Source organism: Orycteropus afer, unplaced genomic scaffold (genome assembly GCF_000298275.1).
Source record: "Orycteropus afer afer isolate SDZICR_OR568_19922 unplaced genomic scaffold, OryAfe1.0 scaffold00012, whole genome shotgun sequence".
In the NCBI taxonomy this organism is placed as follows: Eukaryota; Metazoa; Chordata; class Mammalia; order Tubulidentata; family Orycteropodidae; genus Orycteropus; species Orycteropus afer.
The window spans coordinates 8137545-8159338 of record NW_006921599.1 but is presented as its reverse complement, the minus strand read 5'-3'; the positions used below and the strand labels follow the sequence as shown (position 1 = coordinate 8159338).

The 21794-nt window shown below is 38.0% G+C and overlaps 1 protein-coding gene across 1 annotated transcript in view; it reads left to right on the top strand.

The window, feature by feature from the left end:
• MCUR1 (mitochondrial calcium uniporter regulator 1) overlaps positions 1–20689 on the top strand; it is a 25262-nt gene extending 4573 nt beyond the window's left edge. The window contains exons 2-9 of the mRNA XM_007951870.2: positions 7508–7627; positions 12038–12141; positions 12631–12732; positions 15308–15349; positions 16732–16803; positions 18234–18287; positions 19721–19835; positions 20634–20689. Of these exons, the coding sequence (XP_007950061.1) occupies positions 7508–7627; positions 12038–12141; positions 12631–12732; positions 15308–15349; positions 16732–16803; positions 18234–18287; positions 19721–19835; positions 20634–20689 (665 nt within the window). The remainder of the gene's footprint in view (positions 1–7507; positions 7628–12037; positions 12142–12630; positions 12733–15307; positions 15350–16731; positions 16804–18233; positions 18288–19720; positions 19836–20633) is intronic.
• The last annotated feature ends 1105 nt before the right edge of the window (positions 20690–21794 follow it).

Below are 21794 nucleotides of genomic sequence, written 5' to 3'. Positions count from 1 at the left end.
GATCTATGTAGGAGATCCTGGGTAGAGAGGGAGAACAATGTGGAACAAAACTCAAAAGCATTTGGGGGAAAAAAGGGGGGGACCAGGTTTGTTGGTCTGATAGAACCTGGTGGAACCACTGAGACTATGGCCCCTAGCTGCTCTTCAGGTCTAGAATTGAACGCACACCTGTGGTTTCCAGCCAAACAAAATACAGGCATATGAGTTGAACATTTACCTGAGGTAAATACACTCCTTGGAGAGAACAATCTCGGGAGAAAGAAAGGCTGTTTATGCACAGGGAGACAGCTCAGGGGGCAGGGATGCATGGAGGGATGGACACAGGGAAGAGGTAACTGTGGGGAGGAAGTGGGAGGGAGCTGTTGCATTGTGGTGAATTGTGGTCAATGTCATGAGACAAAGTATATGTGAACTGCTGTATGGAAAGTGTATTTGCTCTGTAAATTTTCACCCAAGTCACAATAAAGAAAAAAAAAGAAAACCCTGTGAAGTACAGTTCTGCTCTAACACAGGTGGGGCTTCTGAGTCATGTGGTCACCCTGAGTCAGAATCAGACAGGCAGCTGTTTTTTGTTTGAGTGTTTGGAATTAGGATGGGTCTCCAGTTGTGAATTTCAATAGGGTTATCAATAGAGGTCTTACTGAGAAGGTATCTTTTAATTAAAGGCTTGAAGTAAGACAGATCATGCCCTCCATAAGATTACCGGTTGCTGCTCATTAGCTACCCTATAGCACAGGATAGAACTACCCCATAGGATTTCCAAAGCAGTATAGGGGAGCTCTGGTGGCTGGTGCCTAAGGCATTTGACTCCTAATCAAAAGCCTGGCGATTCAAACCCACCAGCCACAGACACACCTTGGAAGGAAGATTGGGCAATCTACTTCCATAGATACCACCTTGGAACCCCAAGGAGGGCTTGCTATGAGTGGATCTGACTCCACAGCATTGAGTTTGGTTGGTTTGGGTTTTATTCTTTACTGAAGCTGCCAGATCTTTGTCCTGCAGAGCAGCTGATGGATTCCAACTGCTGACCAATTGGTTAGTAGCTGAGTGCTTAACCACTGCACCATCAGGGCTCTTTATTAGGATAGTGTAAACAGACTCAGTGTACTAGTTGGAAAAGTTGGTAAAAATAGTATCATTTTGACAATCTATTAATGGGTGTTGGGAGAAATTCCCAGTGATTTTAAGGCAGCACTTCTTCAGAGAGAGGCTGAAGAAATGACCTAGAGCTGTTCTCTGCATGGGTTTATTGGGACTCATTAGGAACGCTGGTGGCATAGTGCCTAAGGCATTTGACTACTAACCAGAAGGCTGGTGGTTCAAACCCACCGGCCACAGCTTGGAAGGAAGGTTGAGCAGTCTACTTTTATAGTAGTGCTACCTCGGAAACCCAAGGAGGGGTTGCTATGAGTCGGATCTGACTCAATGGCAGTGAGTTTGGTTTTTTTTCTTTTTTAACAGGGAGTCCAGGGGCAGCAGGCTGGACAGGAGAGAAAACCACAGCATATTAAAGCTACAGGCAGTTTTTATACTCAAGTACACAGGAGGTACCCTGCCAGGCTTACATGACCTTTGACTCTCAACTCCTGCATGCCCTTGTTTCGGGAGCTAGAGCTTTGGGTCCCGGCGTCTGTGTCACTTTCTCAGGGCTATTTCAAGGCCTGGCTTACAGCCTAGCATGTCTGCAAAAACAATGTTCAGAACAAGACAGCCTGATAAAGACCTTTACCATCTGCGAGTATGCAGTGTTTACCCTGCAATTGGGAAACTTGGCAAAAACAATACGTTGGATAGTCAATACCTATCCATCAATAGCCACCTATAACCATGCATTTTTCATGGTTTTTTTATATTGTTATGAACCAAAATGCTCAATCAATATTGCCTGCCTCTAAAATTTAAGGATACCATTGGCTAGGGAAGCAACTGATTAGTTGGGCAACAAGGTGAGCGCAAGCTTTATACATGGGGGTTGGGGTGTGTGTGGAATGAATAGAGAACTATATCGATGTCCTGCATTAATTGTGAATTGGAAGTAGGTTTGGTCTTTATTTCTGTACTTAGCCCTTTTGTTGCTCTTTTTTGACAAGCTGGTAGCTTCTGATTTATTTTCCTCTCAGTTCAAAACTTAGGCTCATTGGTTTAATAATGTGTCAGCAGAGGGATACTGTTGTATTACTCTTAAACAATATCGTGTCACAGAATCATTTCGTAAAAAGTGGAACACCTTTCCTATATTGGTTGAATAAATGTGGGGAAATATAGTTAATGAGGAAGCACATATACCAGAGATGATAGCCATTAACCATAAGCAAGTAAGTATTTTGGTCCTTTGCTTTTACCTTAGTGGTTAATTTGGTGCCCAGGTTTCAGTAAGGTTACTTATAGCTGAGAGGAGTCTCTTTTGTAAGTATGTGTTTTTAATTTTTTTTTTTTTTTTTTATATGCTGAAAGTTCCCCCAAAGGAGAATTACGTACTACACTTTATCATAGCTCAGTTTATGTGCTTCCTGGTTACTGTGGGAATTCATAGTTCTTGGACCTTGTTTTGTTGTCACAATAAAAGGAAAAATGAGTCAGTGGTGCTCTGAGTGTTGGTATTCCTTAGGCGTTACCCATTGAGGAAAAGCAAGATGGCATTCACTTCAGTTGCCACGTGCTGGAGTGCCAAGTGGGAAGTGGTCTGCCCTTCTTTCCCCACTTTTCAGAGGGCAGTATTTCTTTGAAATTAGCTTGCTCTTTCTGATTCCAGTCATTTTTGGAAAAGAATCTACAGTATCCAAATAAGTATTATTTCTTGCTCTGAAAGAATTTTCAGTAGTTGGTCTTGTTTGTCTATGTGTTTGTTTTGGGGAGAGGAGCATTTTTGTAATCACATGAATGGTTGGTTGGTTATAAGAAACCAGGGATTGAGGGCTAGAATACTTCCTTCACTTTTCACAGGCCAGTTCTAGACTGGGGTGTTTTCAAGCTCCCTGACCCATGAGGACAATCCAGCTGAATTCTAACATGAGTGAGGTGGCCTGTGGAGCTGTTCTGTGTCAGACAGACATTCACAGTCTCTTGTGGAGGCCAGTTTTAGGCCCAGGTACCAAATTTACATGAGCTCATTTATATGACAGGAGCTCTGGTAGTGTAGTGCCTAAGACATTTGACTTCTTGGAAACCCAAGGAGTGGTCGCTATGAATCGTATCTGACTCAATGGCAGTATGTTGCGTTGCATTTATGTGCAAGAGGAAGGCCTGAGTTGATCTCAGATTTTCTTTCTAGAGTGCTTCAGGTTCCAAATCTTAGGCATCATGCAGTTTAATTAAAAAATAAAAATAAAAACAAGAATTCCTTGTCTGCAGGATGCCATGCTCTCTGCTAGATGCTATGTATACCAGTTGCTATCAAGTCAACTCTGACTCTTGGCAACCTCGTGCGTGTTAAAGTAGAACTGTACTCTGTAGGGTTTTCAGTGGCTGATTTTTCAGAAGTATATCCTCAAGCATTTATTCTGAGATGCCTCTGGGTAGATTTGAACCTCTAACCTTTTGGGTTGCACCACTCAGGGACTCCAGCAGTTACAGAAATGAGGTACTAAGTGCTGTGATAAAGCTATCTTGGCTGTGCTCTGAGAACACAGATAAGAGCATTTAAGGGTGCTCCCTGACCTGGGAGAAGGTAGCAGAGAGAACCAGAGTGAAGCATAAGGCCATGTCTGGAACATAATAGGTGCTTAGTAAATTGTCAGATTAAGTTTAAAATTTACCAATTAGGAAAGGGCAGCAGGCCAGACCTAAAGATGGAGTATCAAGGCGTGAAAGTACAGGAAACAAAATAGCTTAGGTGGCTAGAAAACTGAAAGGGTAAGTGGGCCGAATGAAAGTTTTTGTCTGCCTTGCTAAGTATCTTTGAATCTTGTGGCTTTGGGGTGGGGTTGATTCTGATTCATGATGATCTTATGTTTTCATAGGGTTTTCAAGGCTGTGATCTTTTGTAAGCAGATTGCCAGGCCTGTCTACCAAGCTCCCCCTGGGTGATTTTGAACTGACAATCTTAGAACCAATAATCAATGCTTTTACTGTTTGTGCCACCCAGGGACTCCCTCTTTGAATCTCATTTTTACCATTAAATACACACACTCACTGAATTATCTCTTGTTACTTATCTTGATGCTGCTCATGATCACAACCACTCTCCTTTTCCCAAGTTGCTGGGGTGGGAGGTGGGGGGTTAAGAACCACTGCTGTAGGCCACAGAGATACATTAGATTGGTAGAGCCTAGTCCATGTCGTGTTTTTAGAGTGTTTGGGGGTAAAGAATTTGAGAGTGATAGTTGATTAGCTGAAGTATCTTTCTGGTCATTTGGGAGACCTGCTGAGGAGATGCTTGAGTTAGTAAATGACTTCTCTCTCCTGCCACTCTTCTCCACCTGACTTCACACTGGTACTGCTCTACGGCAGAATTCTGTATCAATAAATAAGGGCAGATATGTATTAAGATTTTAATATATCTAAGTTTATTAAATTTAAATTAAGGTTCTTAATTTTAAATGACCACCTTTTTTTTACAACGTTAAAATGTTTTTTTTAGTGTAATGTTAGCATTACATTAAAGAGGAAAGTATTCAGTGTTTCACCATTAGGTGTGTTACCCCACCAGTTGGCTGCCAAGTTGATTCAGACATGTGTCGGACCTGTGTGTGTCAGAGTCAATAGCTGAGTTATCAGAAGAAGATCACCAGGCTTTTCTTCCAAGGCACCTCTAGATAGACTCAAACTTCCAACCTTTCAGTCAGCAGTGGAGCAAGTGCAAGCAGCTATTATGTTTAAATGTACTTTTTAGACAAATTTTGAAATTTGCAAGCCTATTAATCCTTTTTTCTTTTTAAAACACTATTTAACTTGTTCCAAAAAAGAAAGAATTCCAAACACACTGCTGTCAATCAGATCTGACTTGTAGCGACCTCTATGTTTCCGAGGCGATATCTCTATGGAAGTAGATTGCCCAGTCTTCCTTCCAAGATGTGGCTGGTGGGTTTGAACTGCCAGCCTTCTGGTTAGCAGTCAAATGCTTTAGGCACTACATGATGAGAGCACCTGTTCAGAAAATCCAAAAGCCAGGAAACCATTGTTTATATACTATACTAACTCCCCAAATGAGCACTTTGAAACAAATTTAAAAATTAATTTGGTCTATAATTGAATGCACAAATTATAGAGAAGATAGTATAAAAATTGTTAGCATGTATTTCTCTAAACATAGGTTTTTATAAAGACATCACAAGAAAACTACAGACTAATATTTCTTATGAATAGAGATACAAAAATCCTCAACAAAATACTAGCAAACCAAATCCAGCACCATGACCAAGTAGATTTATCCCAGGAATGGAAGGTTTGTTGAATTTCTGAAAATCAATTCATGTATATGGGCATATTAATAGCATAATAGACAAAAACCACCTAATTATCTTAGTAAACACAAAGAAAGCATTTGCATTTAACAAAATTCAACACCCTTTCATGATTTTTTTTAAAAAACAACAACAGTAAATTAGGAATAATAGAAGGTAACTTTCTCAAGGTGATAAAGGATACAACTGGCTTCATACTTGCCTGGGCGGTACAAATAATTAGCACTTGCTCCACTGCTGACTAAAAGGTTGGGAGTTTGAGTCTATCTAGAGATGCCTTGGAGGTAAGGCCTGGTGATCTACTTCTGCTAACTCAGCCACTGAAACTCCTATGGAGCACAGTTCTGCTCGGACGTGCACACATCAGAATCAACTCAACGGCAGCTGGTATGGTAACCCACCTAATGGTGAAACACTGAATACTTTCCTCTTTAAGATCAGAAGCAAGAGAAGGATGTCTATGCTTGCCACCCTATTCCACATTGTATAGGAGGTTCTTGCCAGGGCGGTTAGGACAAGAAAATGAAATAAAAGGAATCCAGATTGGAGCAGAAGAAGTAAAACTGTCACTGTTTGCAGAAGACATGACCATGTATATGGAAAATCCTAAGGAATCCATTAAAAAACTATTAGCACTAATAAATTATTTCAGCAGCATTGCAGGATACAGGGTTAATATACAAAAATCAGTTGTTTTTATTTAGTAGCAATGGACAATCTGAAGATGAAATTAAAAAAATTAAGAAAACAACTCCGTTTACAATAGCACCATAAAAAGTAAAACACTTACGAATAAATTTCACAAAAAAAGCACAGAACTTATACTCCGAAAACTACAAAACACTGTTGAAGAAATTAAGGTCCTAAATAAGTGAAAGTCATCCCATGGAAAAACCTAATATTAAGATAGCAATATTCCCCTAATTGATCTATAGATTTAATCCAAACCCTATCAAACTCTTACCTAGCTTCTTTGCAGAAATTGACAAACTGATCCTAAGATTTATATAGAAATGCAAAGGTAAAAAAAAGTAAAAAAAAAAAAAAAGGTAAAAAAAAGTAAAAAAAAAAAAAAAGGTAAAAAAAAGTAATTAAAATAGTGCAGTGCTGGCATAAAGGCAGACTATAATATAGAGTCCAGAGATGAACCCTCATATTTACAGTCAGTTGATTTTCAACAAGGGTCATAAGACAGTTGAGTGGGGAAAGTAGTCTTCAACATGGTGTTGGGACAACTGGAAATCTAGATGCACAAGAATGAAGTTAGACCCCCTCTCTCACACCATATACAAAAATTGACTCAGAGGGATGAAAGACTTAAATGTGATAGCTAAAACTGTAAAACTCTTAGAAGAACACGTAGGTATAAATCTTTGTGTACTTAGATTAGCTAATGATTTCTTAAATATGACACCAAAACACAAGCAGCAAAAGAAAAAATAAATAGGGCTTCATCAAAATGAAAGACTTTTATACTTGAAAAGACACCATCAAGAAAGTGAGAAGACAGCCCACAGGATGGGAGAAAATATTTGCAATCATATATCATAAGATAACTCTTATAACTTGATTGTAGAAAGACAATCCAACTAAAAAGTAGACAAAGAGATTTCTCCAAAGAAGATATACAAATGGCAAAGAAGCACATATGAACATACTCAACATAATTAGCCATTAAGGAAAAGCAAATCAAAACCACAGTGAGACCACTTCACACTCTCTAGGATGACTAGAATCAAAAAGTTAGATAATAATTGTAATAAGAAAGGCATAATAACAAGTGTTGGTAAGGATGTGGAGAAGTTGAAACCCTCATACATTGCTGATGGGAATGTAAAATGGTACAGCTGCTGTGGAAAACAGTCTGGTAATTCCTTATAAAAATGTTCTAAAATCGATTGTGGTGATGGTTGTACAGTTGTAAATACACTAAAAGTCATTGAATTATATACTTTAAAAGGGTGAATTGCATGGTAGATGAACTGTATCTCAGTGAAACTATTATAAAAAAGAAGATAGGATGTTGGGGTATGCCATATTTTTTCCTGTTGCTTTTGTTGCCATTAAAAATGGTCTGAACCTTATTGCCCTCTCCATCCTAGATCTCAGCCTCTCTGCTGGGTCCTTGCAGCTGCAGCACAAAAGGAGCGATTTCCCCTCATCTGGGACTAGGAAGTTCTTCTTTGACACCCATGCCCTCGTGTGCTTATTTGAGGAAAATGGTAATTTATTTTGGTTGGTTACTCAGTGCCATAGACAAACGCTATCAATTTTTACTTTTCTTAGGGTTTTATCAGATTTCTCATATTTGTTTTTGACTTTCCAGTCTACAGGTAATCTTGTTCAGTGTCAAAATAACAAAAACAAAAGTTAAGTCCTCATTTTTTATTTAAGGACATTTTGACTTCATCAGTACAGTTGAGGCTTTTCTCACTTGTGTTCTTGTTCAAGACAAATGTACTCTAGAACATGACTATGGAGGTATAGTGTTGCAGATAAAAATTTACACACACATCAGCAAAACTCAAGAACGGTTCCTAGGGCAACTGGTTCTAAAGCACAAAAGTGATAGTTTTTATTACCCATCTTATGTGCGTTTAAAATTTTTATGAAATCGCAATGTTGCTGAGCATCATCTATTGATAATTTCAGCTTAGTGGGTTTTTTTTTTCTTTTTTCCCTTTCATTCCAGGCTAACATTTTCCCTTTTTGCTATAGAGTTGATTGATGTACAAGATCGATCTGCCATATATGACGTTCATTGAAAGTGAATTTAATATATAGTTACTATTCTCATATTTAATCTTATCTAAATAAATACTCCCAATTAAAATTCTCTGTACACATATCTCAAGATTGGAATTTTAAGTTAACATAGATTATGTTAAATTGTTATTTGAATTACCAAAATCAGGTGTTGATCAGATCAGTTCTGACTTAAAAACTGCTCTGTAGTGTTTTCTTAGCTATAATCTTTACAGAAGGAGATCACCAGACCTTTCTTCCCTGGTACCTCTGAATGGGTTCAAATTACCAACCTTAAGATTAGTAGTTGAGCACAAAGTATTTGTGTCACCCAACACCTTTTGAAATAAATACATCTGTGTTCTTATTTCACTGTGTACCAGTTTATCCAGTTGTGTATATTCATAGTTGGAAAGCTACCCTCAATAGATGTGTTTTACATGTTCAAGACAGAATGATGGAATGAAGTGTTCTGTGTTTATCTGGGGGAGTTAGAAGTTCTGGGTTCAAGCCCTGCTCTGCCAAGTTCTAAATGCATAGCTTCACCCTTTCAGTTTCCATTTCCTTATCTGTAGAATGGTCGTAATAGGAACTCCTGAGATCCTTCTGAGATTAAATAAATGCTCTTTTGAAAAACTGTCAAGTACTATATAATAATTTTTACAACTTGTCAAACTTGACACAATAGGCCTTTTCACCAAAACTTTTTTCAGGCAAAAATTTACAAAAGAAAAGCGGAAGTGGGAAAGGGGATATCTAAAATTACCTTGATAAGTAGAAATCTTCCTATTTTTCTTCATTTTAAATCTTGACCAGTGAGTAGTTGCATGTTTTGAAACCAGTGACCCCCACTGAAGCATGCAGTGTGAAGGTGCCCCCTGCTACTCAGCCTGGCCCCATGGAGGAATAAGGGGGTGTCTGAGATAACTGAGTTGGGAAAGGCTAGGAAGGACTGTTCAAGGCATATTCCATCCTGTATACTTTTTTCCTCCAGAGCTGTGTCTCCTGATTAACATAACTTCCTGTGTTTTTGTTATCCAACTAACCCTTGAACAAGATCTTTCTGTGATTCTAACAAAAACAAATTTGTATCTGGCAGCTGCATAAGTGTTCAGGTTTAACTTCTTGCTTTCTCTTACCCCTTTGCTCCTCCCACTGGTGATTATAAATTATAAGGCTTTGGAGAGTTTGTTTTATAATCATTATAAGCTCCCTTTCAGTGTCTATTTTTTCTTTTCCTCATATTTGTCAAGCCTTATGATGTCTAACCATGAACTCCTATTAATAAAGTTTTAAAAAATTACAAAGACACATTCATTTTAGAAAAACTGAGAGAATAGAAAGCAAGGCTTCGAACTGGTTCTTCCCAGTTCAGTCACATCCAACAAAGTGAAACTGTAATGGACCCAAATTTGTAAAATGTAGATGTACGGGAATAATAATTGAAGTGGGAAGATATTAAAGGTTGACACCCTGCTGGAAACTTAATCTCCTTCTTCGAAAATAAGAGCAGCATGTATGTTGCAGAGCATCGAAGTCTCTTGACCGGCAGAGTGGAAACAGTGATATCTGGCTCAAAGATGGTGGCTAACTTAGTCACCTTGAATGTGTGTCACTCTCCACAGCTGTGGCAGTAATCCAGCATCCTGCATCACGCTCCTGATAGGGTTCACCGCATGTCTTCTGAGTCTCCCATTCCAGGGTTTCAACCCATAGTTTTACCCATTCTGGCTGTTGTTCCAGTGCACCCACATTGTACAAATTCAGATCTGTTCCAGTTTCTCTGCATCAGCTGTGCTTGAACCAGTTCAAAGCAGTGCCCTGTGTTGTTGTTGTTATGTGCCATCGAGTCAGACCTGACTCATAGCAACCCCTCTTTGGGTTTCCGAGGCAGTATCACTACAGAAGTAGATTTAGATTGCCCAACCTTCCTTCCGAGCAGTGCCCTATAGAAAAGCAAAAAGAAAACAAGAAAAATACCTGTAGTCCCAATAATCCAGAGGTGAACAGCATTATTTTGGTGAGTCCCCTTTTGGATGTTTTTTATAGATGTGTGTGTGACACATATGTTATAAATAAATACATAAGTAAAAGATTTTGAATCAGATGATTTTAAAGTAGGTCTTTGGAGCTTTTTTCCTTCTTTAAATCTGTGTGTGTGTTTGTGTGTGTTTAATTACAGTCCCATGCTTAATTTCATCCAGACAAATTATATTGATTACAGTCTTACCCAAACAAACGTTCCATAATTAATTAGTTAATTATAAAAATCAGTAGATTCTTCTGAAGTTCGTACAGATGGAAGTATTTAAGAGAAAGAATTGCTTTTCAGGGAGTTGGTTCAAGCATTTTATTAATATTTCCAGCGTGAAACATAAGCTACCATCTGAAGTTCTTAAAACTGTGCTACTGCTGAGTTAAATCTTTATATAATTCAGTTCAACCTTATTTATTTATTATGAAAGTATACATCTGGAACCCCCCTACCAAAGTAGTGACCAAAGAAACTATGAAAAAAAAACTGACTTCTGTCAAGTTGGGTCTGACTCACAGTGACCCCTCCTTGGGTTTCCGAGGTGATATCACTATGGAAGTAGATTGATTGTCCAACTTTCCTTCTAAGGAGGAAGGAACTTTCCTTCTGAGGAGGTGGATTGAAACCACCAGCCTTCTGGTTAGTAATCAAATGCCTTAGGCACTACACCACCAGAGCTCCTAGAACTATGGAGGAAAAAAATGAAAGAACAGATTTTGGTTTTAGCATTGGAAAAGTTAACTAACAGCTAAATTACTACTTACATAGTCAGTTATACTGCATATAAAATAATTGAACTTGTTAAGGAAAGGTTTATATATTGGAGGACATTTTCTTTGTTGGTTACCAGGGGTGGGAGGGAAGGGGAGGGAATGCTGTTAGATAGATAGAGATAAATATTGATTTGGGTGAAGAGAAGGGCACTGTACCAAATGTGAGTGACCAATATGGCAGCATTGAGGATGAGAAAAACAGAGAGAGTTACATGGGCAGTACAAACAACAAATATGAACCCCTTTGCAAATACAATACTGAGTTGTCAATGAAAGCAAACATGGGTATAGGGACGGATAGATGGGTGAACAAGCTAAACAATTATGTATGTCTAAATGGAGAGTGTATCCAAGATCATATACAGGGTTAGCAGACAATGGGCCTCTTGAAGAGTATGAAGGGATGGACACTGGGAGGAGTTAACTATGGGGAGGAAGTGGGAGGGGAGCTGCTGCATTGTAAATTTTGGTCAATGACATGAGACAAAGTATATGTGAACTGCTGTATGAAAAGTGAATTTACTCTGTAAATCTTCACCCAAATCCTAATAAAAAAAAAAATAATAAAAAAAATAATTGAACTTTAAGTAAATGATTTTTAAGTTGCACTTACATTCTTTAATGAAAGATATCATGTTCACTGTGGAAATTTTAGACAATTCAGAGAAATAGAAGGAAGAAGATAAAAATTACCTGGCATCTTTGTTGAATTACAAAAACCATCATTGTATCTGTAGTTTTGAGTCTTGCTTTTTTACTTCTACATTACATTGCAAGCATTCCTGATGTCTTTAGACATTCTTTGAAAACGTTATTTTTAACAGCTGGGAAGGATGTTAGAGATTGCCGTCAGCCCAGGCACCTCATTTTGCATGAGGAACAGACTCAGATGTTCCTGACTTGCCCAGTGCGACAGACACATCCACAACCTGAGTCTCCTCATCCCTCTCCCTCCACACTGCCCCTTCTCTGCTTCTGAATTCAGACATTCACCTGAATATGTAAGTTTGCTGTATATTGTCTCCCTTTCTGACAACTAGAATTCCTCTGACTGTAGTTCTGTTGGTGTGTGTGTTTAGGGTTTACTACTCAGCAAGCAGAAATCATTGTGTCTGCATTGGTCAAGATCACAGAAGCCAACTTGGATATCGTCTACAAAGATATGGTCAACAAGATGCAACAGGTTAGCTTTCTTGGGTGGTTTAGCAGTGTGAGATCTGAAAGTGGGATATTATATGTACTGTAGTTCTTTGGATAATATTCAGCTGAAAAGTATATAGTGGTTTTAACCATAGTTGATAGACAAATGATTACAGTGGCATAAAAAAAAATTCATAGTTACATAGTCAACTATTGTAGAATCATTATCCTTGGAAACTCACTATTCCAAACATACTTTGGTTAAGTGGAGATGTGGCCAGAATTATAGCATCATGTTCTTGAGCTACTAGTTTCCAGACTTCCACCCTTTTCATTATGATTCACTTGGTGTCAATACTGAACATACGTTGTTAATTCTTTTCCTTTCTCATTCTGGAATAGATGATTTACTGAACCTCTTCTCTTGCCTGCATTTTCTCGTTTCTCCTAAGGATGATACCAGGTAGAGAAGTTAGGAGATGGACTTTCTAGGCTAGACAAGGTTAATACGTTTTGGTTTTTCTTTTCTTAGGAGATCACTCTTCAGCAAATAATGTCTCAGATTGCTAATGTGAAAAAGGACATGATTATTTTGGAGAAGAGTGAATTTTCAGCCCTCAGAGCAGAAAACGAGGTAAAACTATGGAGCTGTGCATACTTACAAAACACTTTACACTAAGACGTTGAGATATAATTTACATACACAGAGTGCGCAAGGAAGTGTACATCTTGATGAATTTTCACAAAGTGCTTGCTACCAGTCAAAGCAAGAACTGGAACATACCAGCACCCTAGAAGTCCTTCTCCTGCCCCCATCCAGTCACCTCTCCCACAGAGGAAGCTGCTGTCCTGGCTTGTATCACCATTGAATAGTTCTGCATATTCTAAAGCTTCATCTGATGAAATAGAGCGTGTCTTTTGTTCAACATTATGTTGCATGTAGCAGTAGATCATTCTTTTTCATTGTCCATGGTATTCTGTTGTACAATATGCCACAATTATTTACCTCTTCTGCTGTTTATGTACATTTGAATTGTTGTCAGTTTTTGGTTATTATGTATGTATTTTCTTAATTTCTGAAAGTGTGATTTATGAGATCAGCAACTAAGGAACTGTTCTCTATGCATCTTCCTTTTGTTTTCTGTTCTTTTTAAAGTCCTTTCAGAGAAGGGCATTTATTACCTTTTGATTTTAGCCTCGTAGGAGACCGTCTAGCAGAAAAAGTGAAGCTTAAAACTCTTAAATTGTCCTTAACATCAGCTATTAGAGGGCAAAATTAGTCCAATGAAAATCGAAAGAGGTATTGATAAAAGCAGATCTGTTAAAGGCAAAGGAGCTCTGGTGGCACAGATTAAAGCGTTAGGCTGCTAACCAAAAGGCCGGTCCGTTCAAACCCATCAGCAGCCCCGTGGGAGAAAGATGAGGCAGTCTGCTCCCATACAGATTTATAGCCTACGAAACCCTCTGGGCAGGTATACTCTGTCCTATAGGGTCATTAGGAGTTGGAACGGCTCCATGGCAGCCAGTTTTTGTTTGTTAAAGGCACATGTGTGTGTGAAGTAGCTTAAAAATAGCCTATTTTAACATAAGATGCCCCAACAATGTGAAGAACTTAGACAAGCTGGTTTTGGCTTCTGTCTATGGCTCCTAGTTAATCTGTTGACTGACTTGGTTATAATATATGCTCATAAACCTATCTTGCTGCTTCTGCAGAGCAGTTTCTCTGATCCTAGGACATAGTCTTCACCGTCCCTCCGTCCAGAATCCCCTTAAGTCTCATTAGCAAACTCACACACTAACCCCAGGCTATTTAATTGGAATTTATGTCTGATGTCCTTTGGATGAACAGAAATCTTCAACTCTGTTTTTGCTTACCTTCTGGACTTTGGTACTAACATACAACTGCCTGCTTTGGACCTGGCCAGACCTGACCCAAGTCCTACTCTTCTTCCCTCCTGGCTGTCATGTCCCTTCTGGAGCCAAAACCAGATGCTGCCAACTCATCTTTATTCTCAGGTTCTTACATTAATGACAGTAAGATTTCCAAGTCAATGAGACCAGAACTAGATGGTGCCCGGCTACCACTGCCATCCACTTGGAAGGGGATCCATGTAGGAGATCCTTCTTAGAGGGGGAGAACAATGTGAAACAAAACTCAAAATCATTTGGAGGAAAAAAAGGGTGGGGAGGGACCAGGTTTGCTGGTCTGATAGAGCCTGGTGGAACCACTGAGACTATGGCCCCTAGCTGCCCTTCAGATCTGGAATTGAACCCACACCCGTGGTTTCCAGCCAAACAAAAGATAGGCATATGAGTTGAACATTTACCTCATGTAGATACACTCCTTGGAGAGAACAGTCATGGGAGAAAGAAGGGCTGCTTATGCACAGGGAGACAACTCAGGGGGCAGAAGTGCGTGGAGGAATGGACACAGGGAAGAGGTAACTATGGGGAGGAAGTGGGAGGGGAGCTGTTGCATTGTGGTAAACTGTGGTCAATTTCATGAGACAGTGTATGTGAACTGCTGTATGGAAAGTGAATTTGCTCTGTAAATCTTCACCCAAATCACAAAAAAAAAAAAAAAAAAAAAAGATTTCCAAGTCAGTCCAGATATCTTGAATTTATTTTCATCTCTACAAAATTAAGAATTCTTAGTGATAAAAAGGCTTTTTTGCAAGTAAAAAAAAAACCAAGTAGCTTAATTGTATTGATAATTTTAACCACCCCCCAACACCAGAAAAAAAAAACAAACTTATTACCATTAAGTTGATTCCTGCTCACAGTCTTGCTATAGGACAAAATAAAATTACCCCATAGAGTTTCCAATACTGTCTGTCTTTATGGAAGCAGACTACCGCATCTTTCTTCCCCAGAGTGACTGGTGGATTTGAACTGCCAGCCTTTCAGTTAGCATCCGAGTACTTATGTAACCTTTAAGATAATTAAATCTGTGATTTCAAGATAATACACACATACATGCATTGCATCACTGTCCTCATGTGACAGATAATCGTTTTCTGCTGTTGTGACTTCATTTAATATTATTCTAATACTGTATTCTGAATGTAGTCAAGATCCAGTTGAATGAGGGAAGAACTTGTGCATGAATATGTATTTTAATACTTGTTAATTACCAGATCTTACATATATTTTTTAATTTTTTTAACTATGTATAATCATGACTCGTTTCTTTTTCATATGTTTTTTAGAAAATAAAACTTGAACTACTTCAGTTAAAACAACGAGTGACGGTAAGGCCCTCTTCCTTGTTTGCTTGCTTATTTTTAGTTATATAAATTTATTAATAAATGCAATATAATCTTAAAAACTTAATGCTATGTTAAATGTTTGTGTAATATGTCTCTAAAGAACACAATGGAAGATTTGTTTAGCTAAGAACACAGTCAATGGATAAATCATTGACTTATGTCTTTAACCAAATTCGTTATAACAAAATTGTGTTGTAGAAGGAATTAAGTCATTTTAAAATCATAATTGTTCTAAAGTTGCCATGTTAAACCTTTAGATTCTTGTACACAAGACTCTGTCTTTAGAAAATTACATGTGATTTTTAAATCCTTACCATGCTATTTGATTTTTCTAAGTAGAAAGGACATTGATGTGAAAGAGGAAAAGATTATGATGAGTGTTAAAGAGAAAGCTTTATTCAAGTCAGAATTTAATATTTTACTTCTTTGAGTCCATCTCTGCTTTCTAAAATTTGTCCAGAGAACAGTTTTATTCCTAAGTTTCATAAGGAGACTGTGTTGGGAAAACTTTTTTTTTTCTCCTTTGTTAAATTTGCCAGTGGTTTGTCAGTTTTATTAATCCTTTCAGGGAACCAACTTCTAATCTTGTTTATTATTTCTATTGTTTTTGTTTTCTGTTTCATTTATTTCTGCTCAAATCTACTTGGAGATGTTGGCTTAAGGTGTTGATTTTGATTCTTTGTGTGTGTGTGTGTGTGTGTGTGTGTATATATATATGCATCCATTGCTATAAATTGTCCTCTGAGTACTGCTTTTGCTGTGTCCCAAAGATTTTGGTATTTTTTATTTCATATTTTTTTTTAACAACCAGTAATTTTTAAACAGGGTATTACTCAGTTTCCATGTATTTTATTTTTTTTCCCATGATCTTCCTGTCGTTGATTTCTAATTTTATAGCATTGTGATCTGAGAAGATGCCTTTTGGTATTTTGATACATATTTTTTAATTTATTGAGGTTTGCTTTGTGGCCTAACATATGGTCTGTTCTGAAGAAAGTTCCATGTGCACTGGAAAAGAATGCATCTTGTGCTGTTATTGCATGGAGTGTTCTGGATATATCTATGAGGTCCAATTTATTGGGAATCTTGAGGTCAAAAGCAGTAACAACAATGAAAACCTATCTCAGACTGGCTTAAGCATACAAAATGATTATTTGGTGTATATACATGAGAAGTCCTAAAGAAGGATTGACTCTGCATGTCTCCCAGCATCATTATACCCTAGTGCCATTGCTTGGAGTCCCTGAGCTGTGTCCTTACAATGGAAGCTAGAAGGTATGGGGCAGCACTTCCACCCATCGTCAAAGGGTTTTGATTTCTCATTTTGGATCTCTTTCTTTCTTTCTTGTTTGTGCTCCTGCAAGGATGAAGTGATCAAAGTCCGAACAGATACCAAATTAGACTTCAATCTAGAAAAGAGCAGAGCAAAAGAATTGGTATGTTCCTTTATAAAAATTGAAAATAGATTATGGAATTCATTTCTTTTCAGAATGCGATGCTTGGTCAAGTCTCAATTCGTATACAGTTCACAAGTACTGTAAATTGTTTACCTAAATACTGATTTAAATAATTATGTGTCATTCAGCTAGCATATATTTAACATGAGTTGATGAAAAGCAGTTATTTATTTGGCCCTTTTGTTCCCTTGGTTCATAGATTTATAATAGTGTTTAAATTATCTGTGGTGGTATTTACAGCCAGTTTGAAGAGACGTATGGTTTTGGAGTGCCACATAGGTGTTATTTTAAAAATCACAGTAATGTCAAAATTGAGGCTTTTATCTCATGGGTTATTATCAGTCAATATTCTTAATGAAGACTGGAGTTGAAAGATGGCCAGGAAAACCAGCTCCACCCTGCCCTCTGGTGGTGATCTGATCCATAGCACTCTCCTCTTCTGAAACCCTGATGTTCAAAGACAGAGGTGACCATTGTTCTTTGGTCTTGTGACTAGTCCTTAGTTTGGGGTGGTTGTTTTCTTTCCTACTTCTAAGCAATGTTGTTTTTATGTTCTGTTCCCCTGATAGTGCCAGGGGAACACTTTATAGCTAGAGAATTTCTAGATACGTCAAAGCATTAGTTTTAATCCTATCAGTAAATAAATAACAGTGTTAATTTAGGCCTTTGAATTCTTCTCTTAAATTACAGGTTATCATTTATTCAATTAAATTCTGGTGCCCACCAATAAGGAGATACGTCTGATTTTAATCTCAGTGTCAATAATACTGCACCATGGTCAGTTTCTATAGTGACTACAGCCAAGTGGGTTGGGTTTTTTTTTTTTTTTTTTTTTAATTGAAACCATTGTGATGGTTTAGTGTAGTTTTTGTGTCTGTGTATTTATATTATATTTGATAATCATAACACAGTGTCTTTGTCACAGAATAATACTCCTTGAAACTAAATCTTTCCTGCCTTTTGTCTAAGCCTCAAGTTGTGGCCTGTTTTGATTGTCGTTTTGATGGGATAGGTCTTAAGTTGAACTGTTCTCCACCATTTTTCAGCTCTCAAAGCCAAAAACAGTATATGACTCAGCATCCATCTAGGTTGGCCCTGGGGGTGCTGTTGAAATAGTGGGAGGGACCTGGAGACATCCCAGGACAGGGATGCAAACAGAAAACTACAGCAGAGAAATGGGTGAAGGATGACAAAAAGGAACCCAGATATTAGAGGGATGAGTGGGTATAAAAAGGGCACCTCAAATAATACATGAAGAGAAAGGCAGGTAGGCTACTTTATCCCAGAAGTGATTTTCTGGTGTCATATATTCTTAGAAGTCCTGAGACCAGAATATTTAAGACACTAGAAAAGAAAAAGAGATAAAAGGGGTAAATCAGAACCTGACCCTTGTTACCTGTTTGTTTCAGTATTCATTGAATGAAAGGAAGCTGCTTGAAATGAGGACAGAAGTAGTGGCATTGGTAAGACATGAGGCTTTTGAGTTTCCTGTGTCATTTTATTATGTTTGTTTTATCCCGTGCACAGTTAGTGCTATTTGTCATGCTGTGTTGTAGGAAGTTATTCTTGGATTTATTGTCATAGGAGTTTTTGCACTTAACAAAATACTTTATCTTAATGAAAGTTTAAATCTTAATGATTAAAGAATCTGAAAATAATAAGGAATATGGACTTTTTGTTATTTTCTTAACTTAAGGCATACATAAGAGCTCTGGTGGCATAGTGCCTAAGGCATTTGACTGTTAACCAGAAGGCTGGCAGTTCAAACCCCACCAGCCACTCCTCAGAAGAATGGGCAGTCTACTTCTGTAGAGATACCACCTCAGAAACCCAAGGAGGGGTCAATATGAGTCTAATCCACTCGCTGGCAGTGAGTAAGGCATACGTTGATTCTTTTCCATACTGTATTACCTGGGATTTCTGGAACCTATAGGAGGCTTCTGTGAGAGAGCCATGGCTCATCAATGCCTCTGGGATGTTTCTACTCATCCAGGCATTTCCTTATTCTCTGCCAGAGTTGGCAGCTGTAGGAAGCTACTCAACTGCCCTACGATTTTTAGTGAAATGTTTCCAGTGTCTTTGGGTACAAGGGCAGTATTAAACCTGGCATCAGCCAAACTCACTGCCCTTTGGGGATTAATTATGTAGCCAGTTTAACTGTATTATGTTTGAGAAAGGATATAAATTGGTCCTTGGATAGACAAGCATCATGATAATGAAACATTTGTTGTTTGTTGTTGTTTGAACTATGGAAGAAGGAAGTTTTAAAAACTGAACAGAAATAGCATCAAGGCAAGCACTATAGCTCTTAAATTATCTAAGTCTCCTTTTTTTTTTTTTAAGCTTTTTTGAGTTTGAACCGCCAGCCTTCTGGTTAATGGTCAAATGCCTTAGGTACTATGCCACCAGAGCTCTTACGTATGCCTTAAGTTAAGAAATAATAAAAGTCCATGTTCCTTATTATTTTCAGATTCTTTAATCATTAAGATTTAAACTTTCCTTAAGATAAAGTATTTTGTAAGGGGAATTGAGAAGTACAAGACATTCATTGCATGTAACCAAGAACAGACTGACTTAGAACGTTGTGTCATGCAATTTATGGTTCGCAAAATCTTTTCCACATAGATGATCACATGTGATTCTGTAGATAGCCTATATGAGGGCAGGGCCAGTGTTATTTCCTTTTTATAAAGAGAAGAAAACTGGGACCCAGAGAAGGTAAGGGTCCTGACTAATAGTGTGAGAACAGTAGAAGTAAGACTAAAGTACAAGTCTCCTTAGTCTTAGCCCAGATTTCCCTTGACTGTGTCCTGCTGGGGAGGAACACTAGGGTTGACAGAGCGGTAGGCCATTAACCGGAGGTCCTCTAATGCTGTGAATCTCTTTGTTTTCAAAGCACGCCCAGCAAGATCGGGCTCTCACTCAAACAGATAGGAAGATTGACACTGAGGTTGCTGGCCTCAAAACTATGCTTGAATCACACAAGCTTGATAATATTAAATATTTAGCAGGTAAGCTACTTTGTATCCAAATATTTAAAATAAGCTGAAAATTTCCCATGAAATAACTCAAAGACAGATACTGCATTTCCTTGATTTTAACACACTTTTTTTCTCCCTATTTTAACATCTCAGAAATTGGAAGGCATCATACTGTAGCTGGAGTATCATACTTTAATTGGCATTTTTCTTTGTTAGTCATAAATAAGATAATGGTGCATTTTACAATTGATGGAATCTTATATTGGATAAGATACTATAGCTGAACTGTAGTCATTTAGTCATATTCAAGATAAATATTTTATGGCTTTTGAGTTGTGATTTTTTCTGCCTCAATTGGTGACCCCCTTTTAAAGGAGCTTTTTGCCCTTACCATGTTTGGAAAAAGAGGGAATGCAGATTCATGTATGAGAAAAATTCTTAAACCATTATTTTAAGTCACACTTAATATTTTGGATGAGTCAAATAGTAAAGTTATAACAGTATATAGTAGTGAAATTTTGCTCTTTCTTTTAAAGTCCTTGTCCTTTCAAAGTGCATACACATATACTTCATGAGCACAGAGTTTGTGTGAGTCTAAACTTTGAAAAGTTTTGAATTATTGGATGCTTTGTGCTTTGAAGATAATGATTTCAGGTTGTGGAGTCTGTTTCACTTATGGGCAGGCATTTCATGGAAGTTGGCATATCAGTGAGCCATCAAATTGTATTGTTTTTTGGTGGATGGGTGTGTGTGTTTTTAATAAAAAGGTGTTTCCTCAAATAACTGTTAATGCAACTAATATACTCTCAATTTCGCCCCCCTCCACAGGCTCTGTGTTTACATGCCTAACAGTAGCTCTGGGATTTTATCGCCTATGGATATAATAAAGTATCTATTTAAAGAGCTCTCTATTATTTTGCCTTAAGAACACCCCATTGTTATCCTTTGTTACTCATTTCAACTTTTAACCCTGATTTTTATATTTATTATTTTTTGCTGATTATTGGTGTGTAACTACAAGAATCACTAAGGTAGCAAGAATTTATAATCATTCCTCTCACCTGTTCTGTTTAGTTGACTCTATAATGCTAAGTGGTGGTGGATGAGGCCTTGATGAGTCCACTGGCTGGACCAGTGAACTTTGTCTAACTTGTGGTGCATACTCACAGAAACTGCGTGTAATTCTCTACAATTTTAAATCCATCACACAAAGGATTTAGGGACTCCACTTAAAAGGCACAGTAGCTTTCATAAGTGCTAAAGAATCATCGGAACTAAACCAGCACCACCAAATCCTCTTCACCTGGTGAGCCATCCTTTACATCAATCAGCTGGTCCCTGTGCCACTTATCTGTGTCTCCATAGTATTGTGTGTAGAATGTTAATGATACAGCCATACTTCTACACCCACAGGAGATTTGTGTTGTTTGTTTTTAATTTTCATTGTCTTAGTAAGTTATGTTATGTTACTTTTTATGTGCGTTCCAGCTAGAATATCTTACTGTCTAATGAAGTATTGTAACATGCATAATGGGGACATTGATTGCCTCTTAGAATGCTAGGTTTTTCTCCCCTCACCCCCCACCTCTCTTCCTGTGCCTCTGCTCCCCACTGGTGGCATTACGTACCGAGAAAGAACTGATCCTCAGTGTGAAACTCTTAGTTTGTGGGACAGTCTGTGTCCTCCTGGGCTTCGTCTACTTCTTATACTCAATTTTCCTTCTCACAGTGAGTTCGGTTAGTGATATGTATATACTTGTTAGAAATGAAACCTGTCCATGATGAACATGCCTTTGACCACCTCAGATTGTAGGCTTTCAAAATTAGTAGAGAACTGTCCTGCCAGGTGTCAGCCTATTCTACATTTTGTTGTTAAAGATGTTATCGTTTCTACCATACCACTCTATTGAAAACAGAATAATTCCTAGATACCCCTAGGGTTATTTTGGAGAATCAAGCTCATCCTTTGTAAATGACTGGCACACTTGA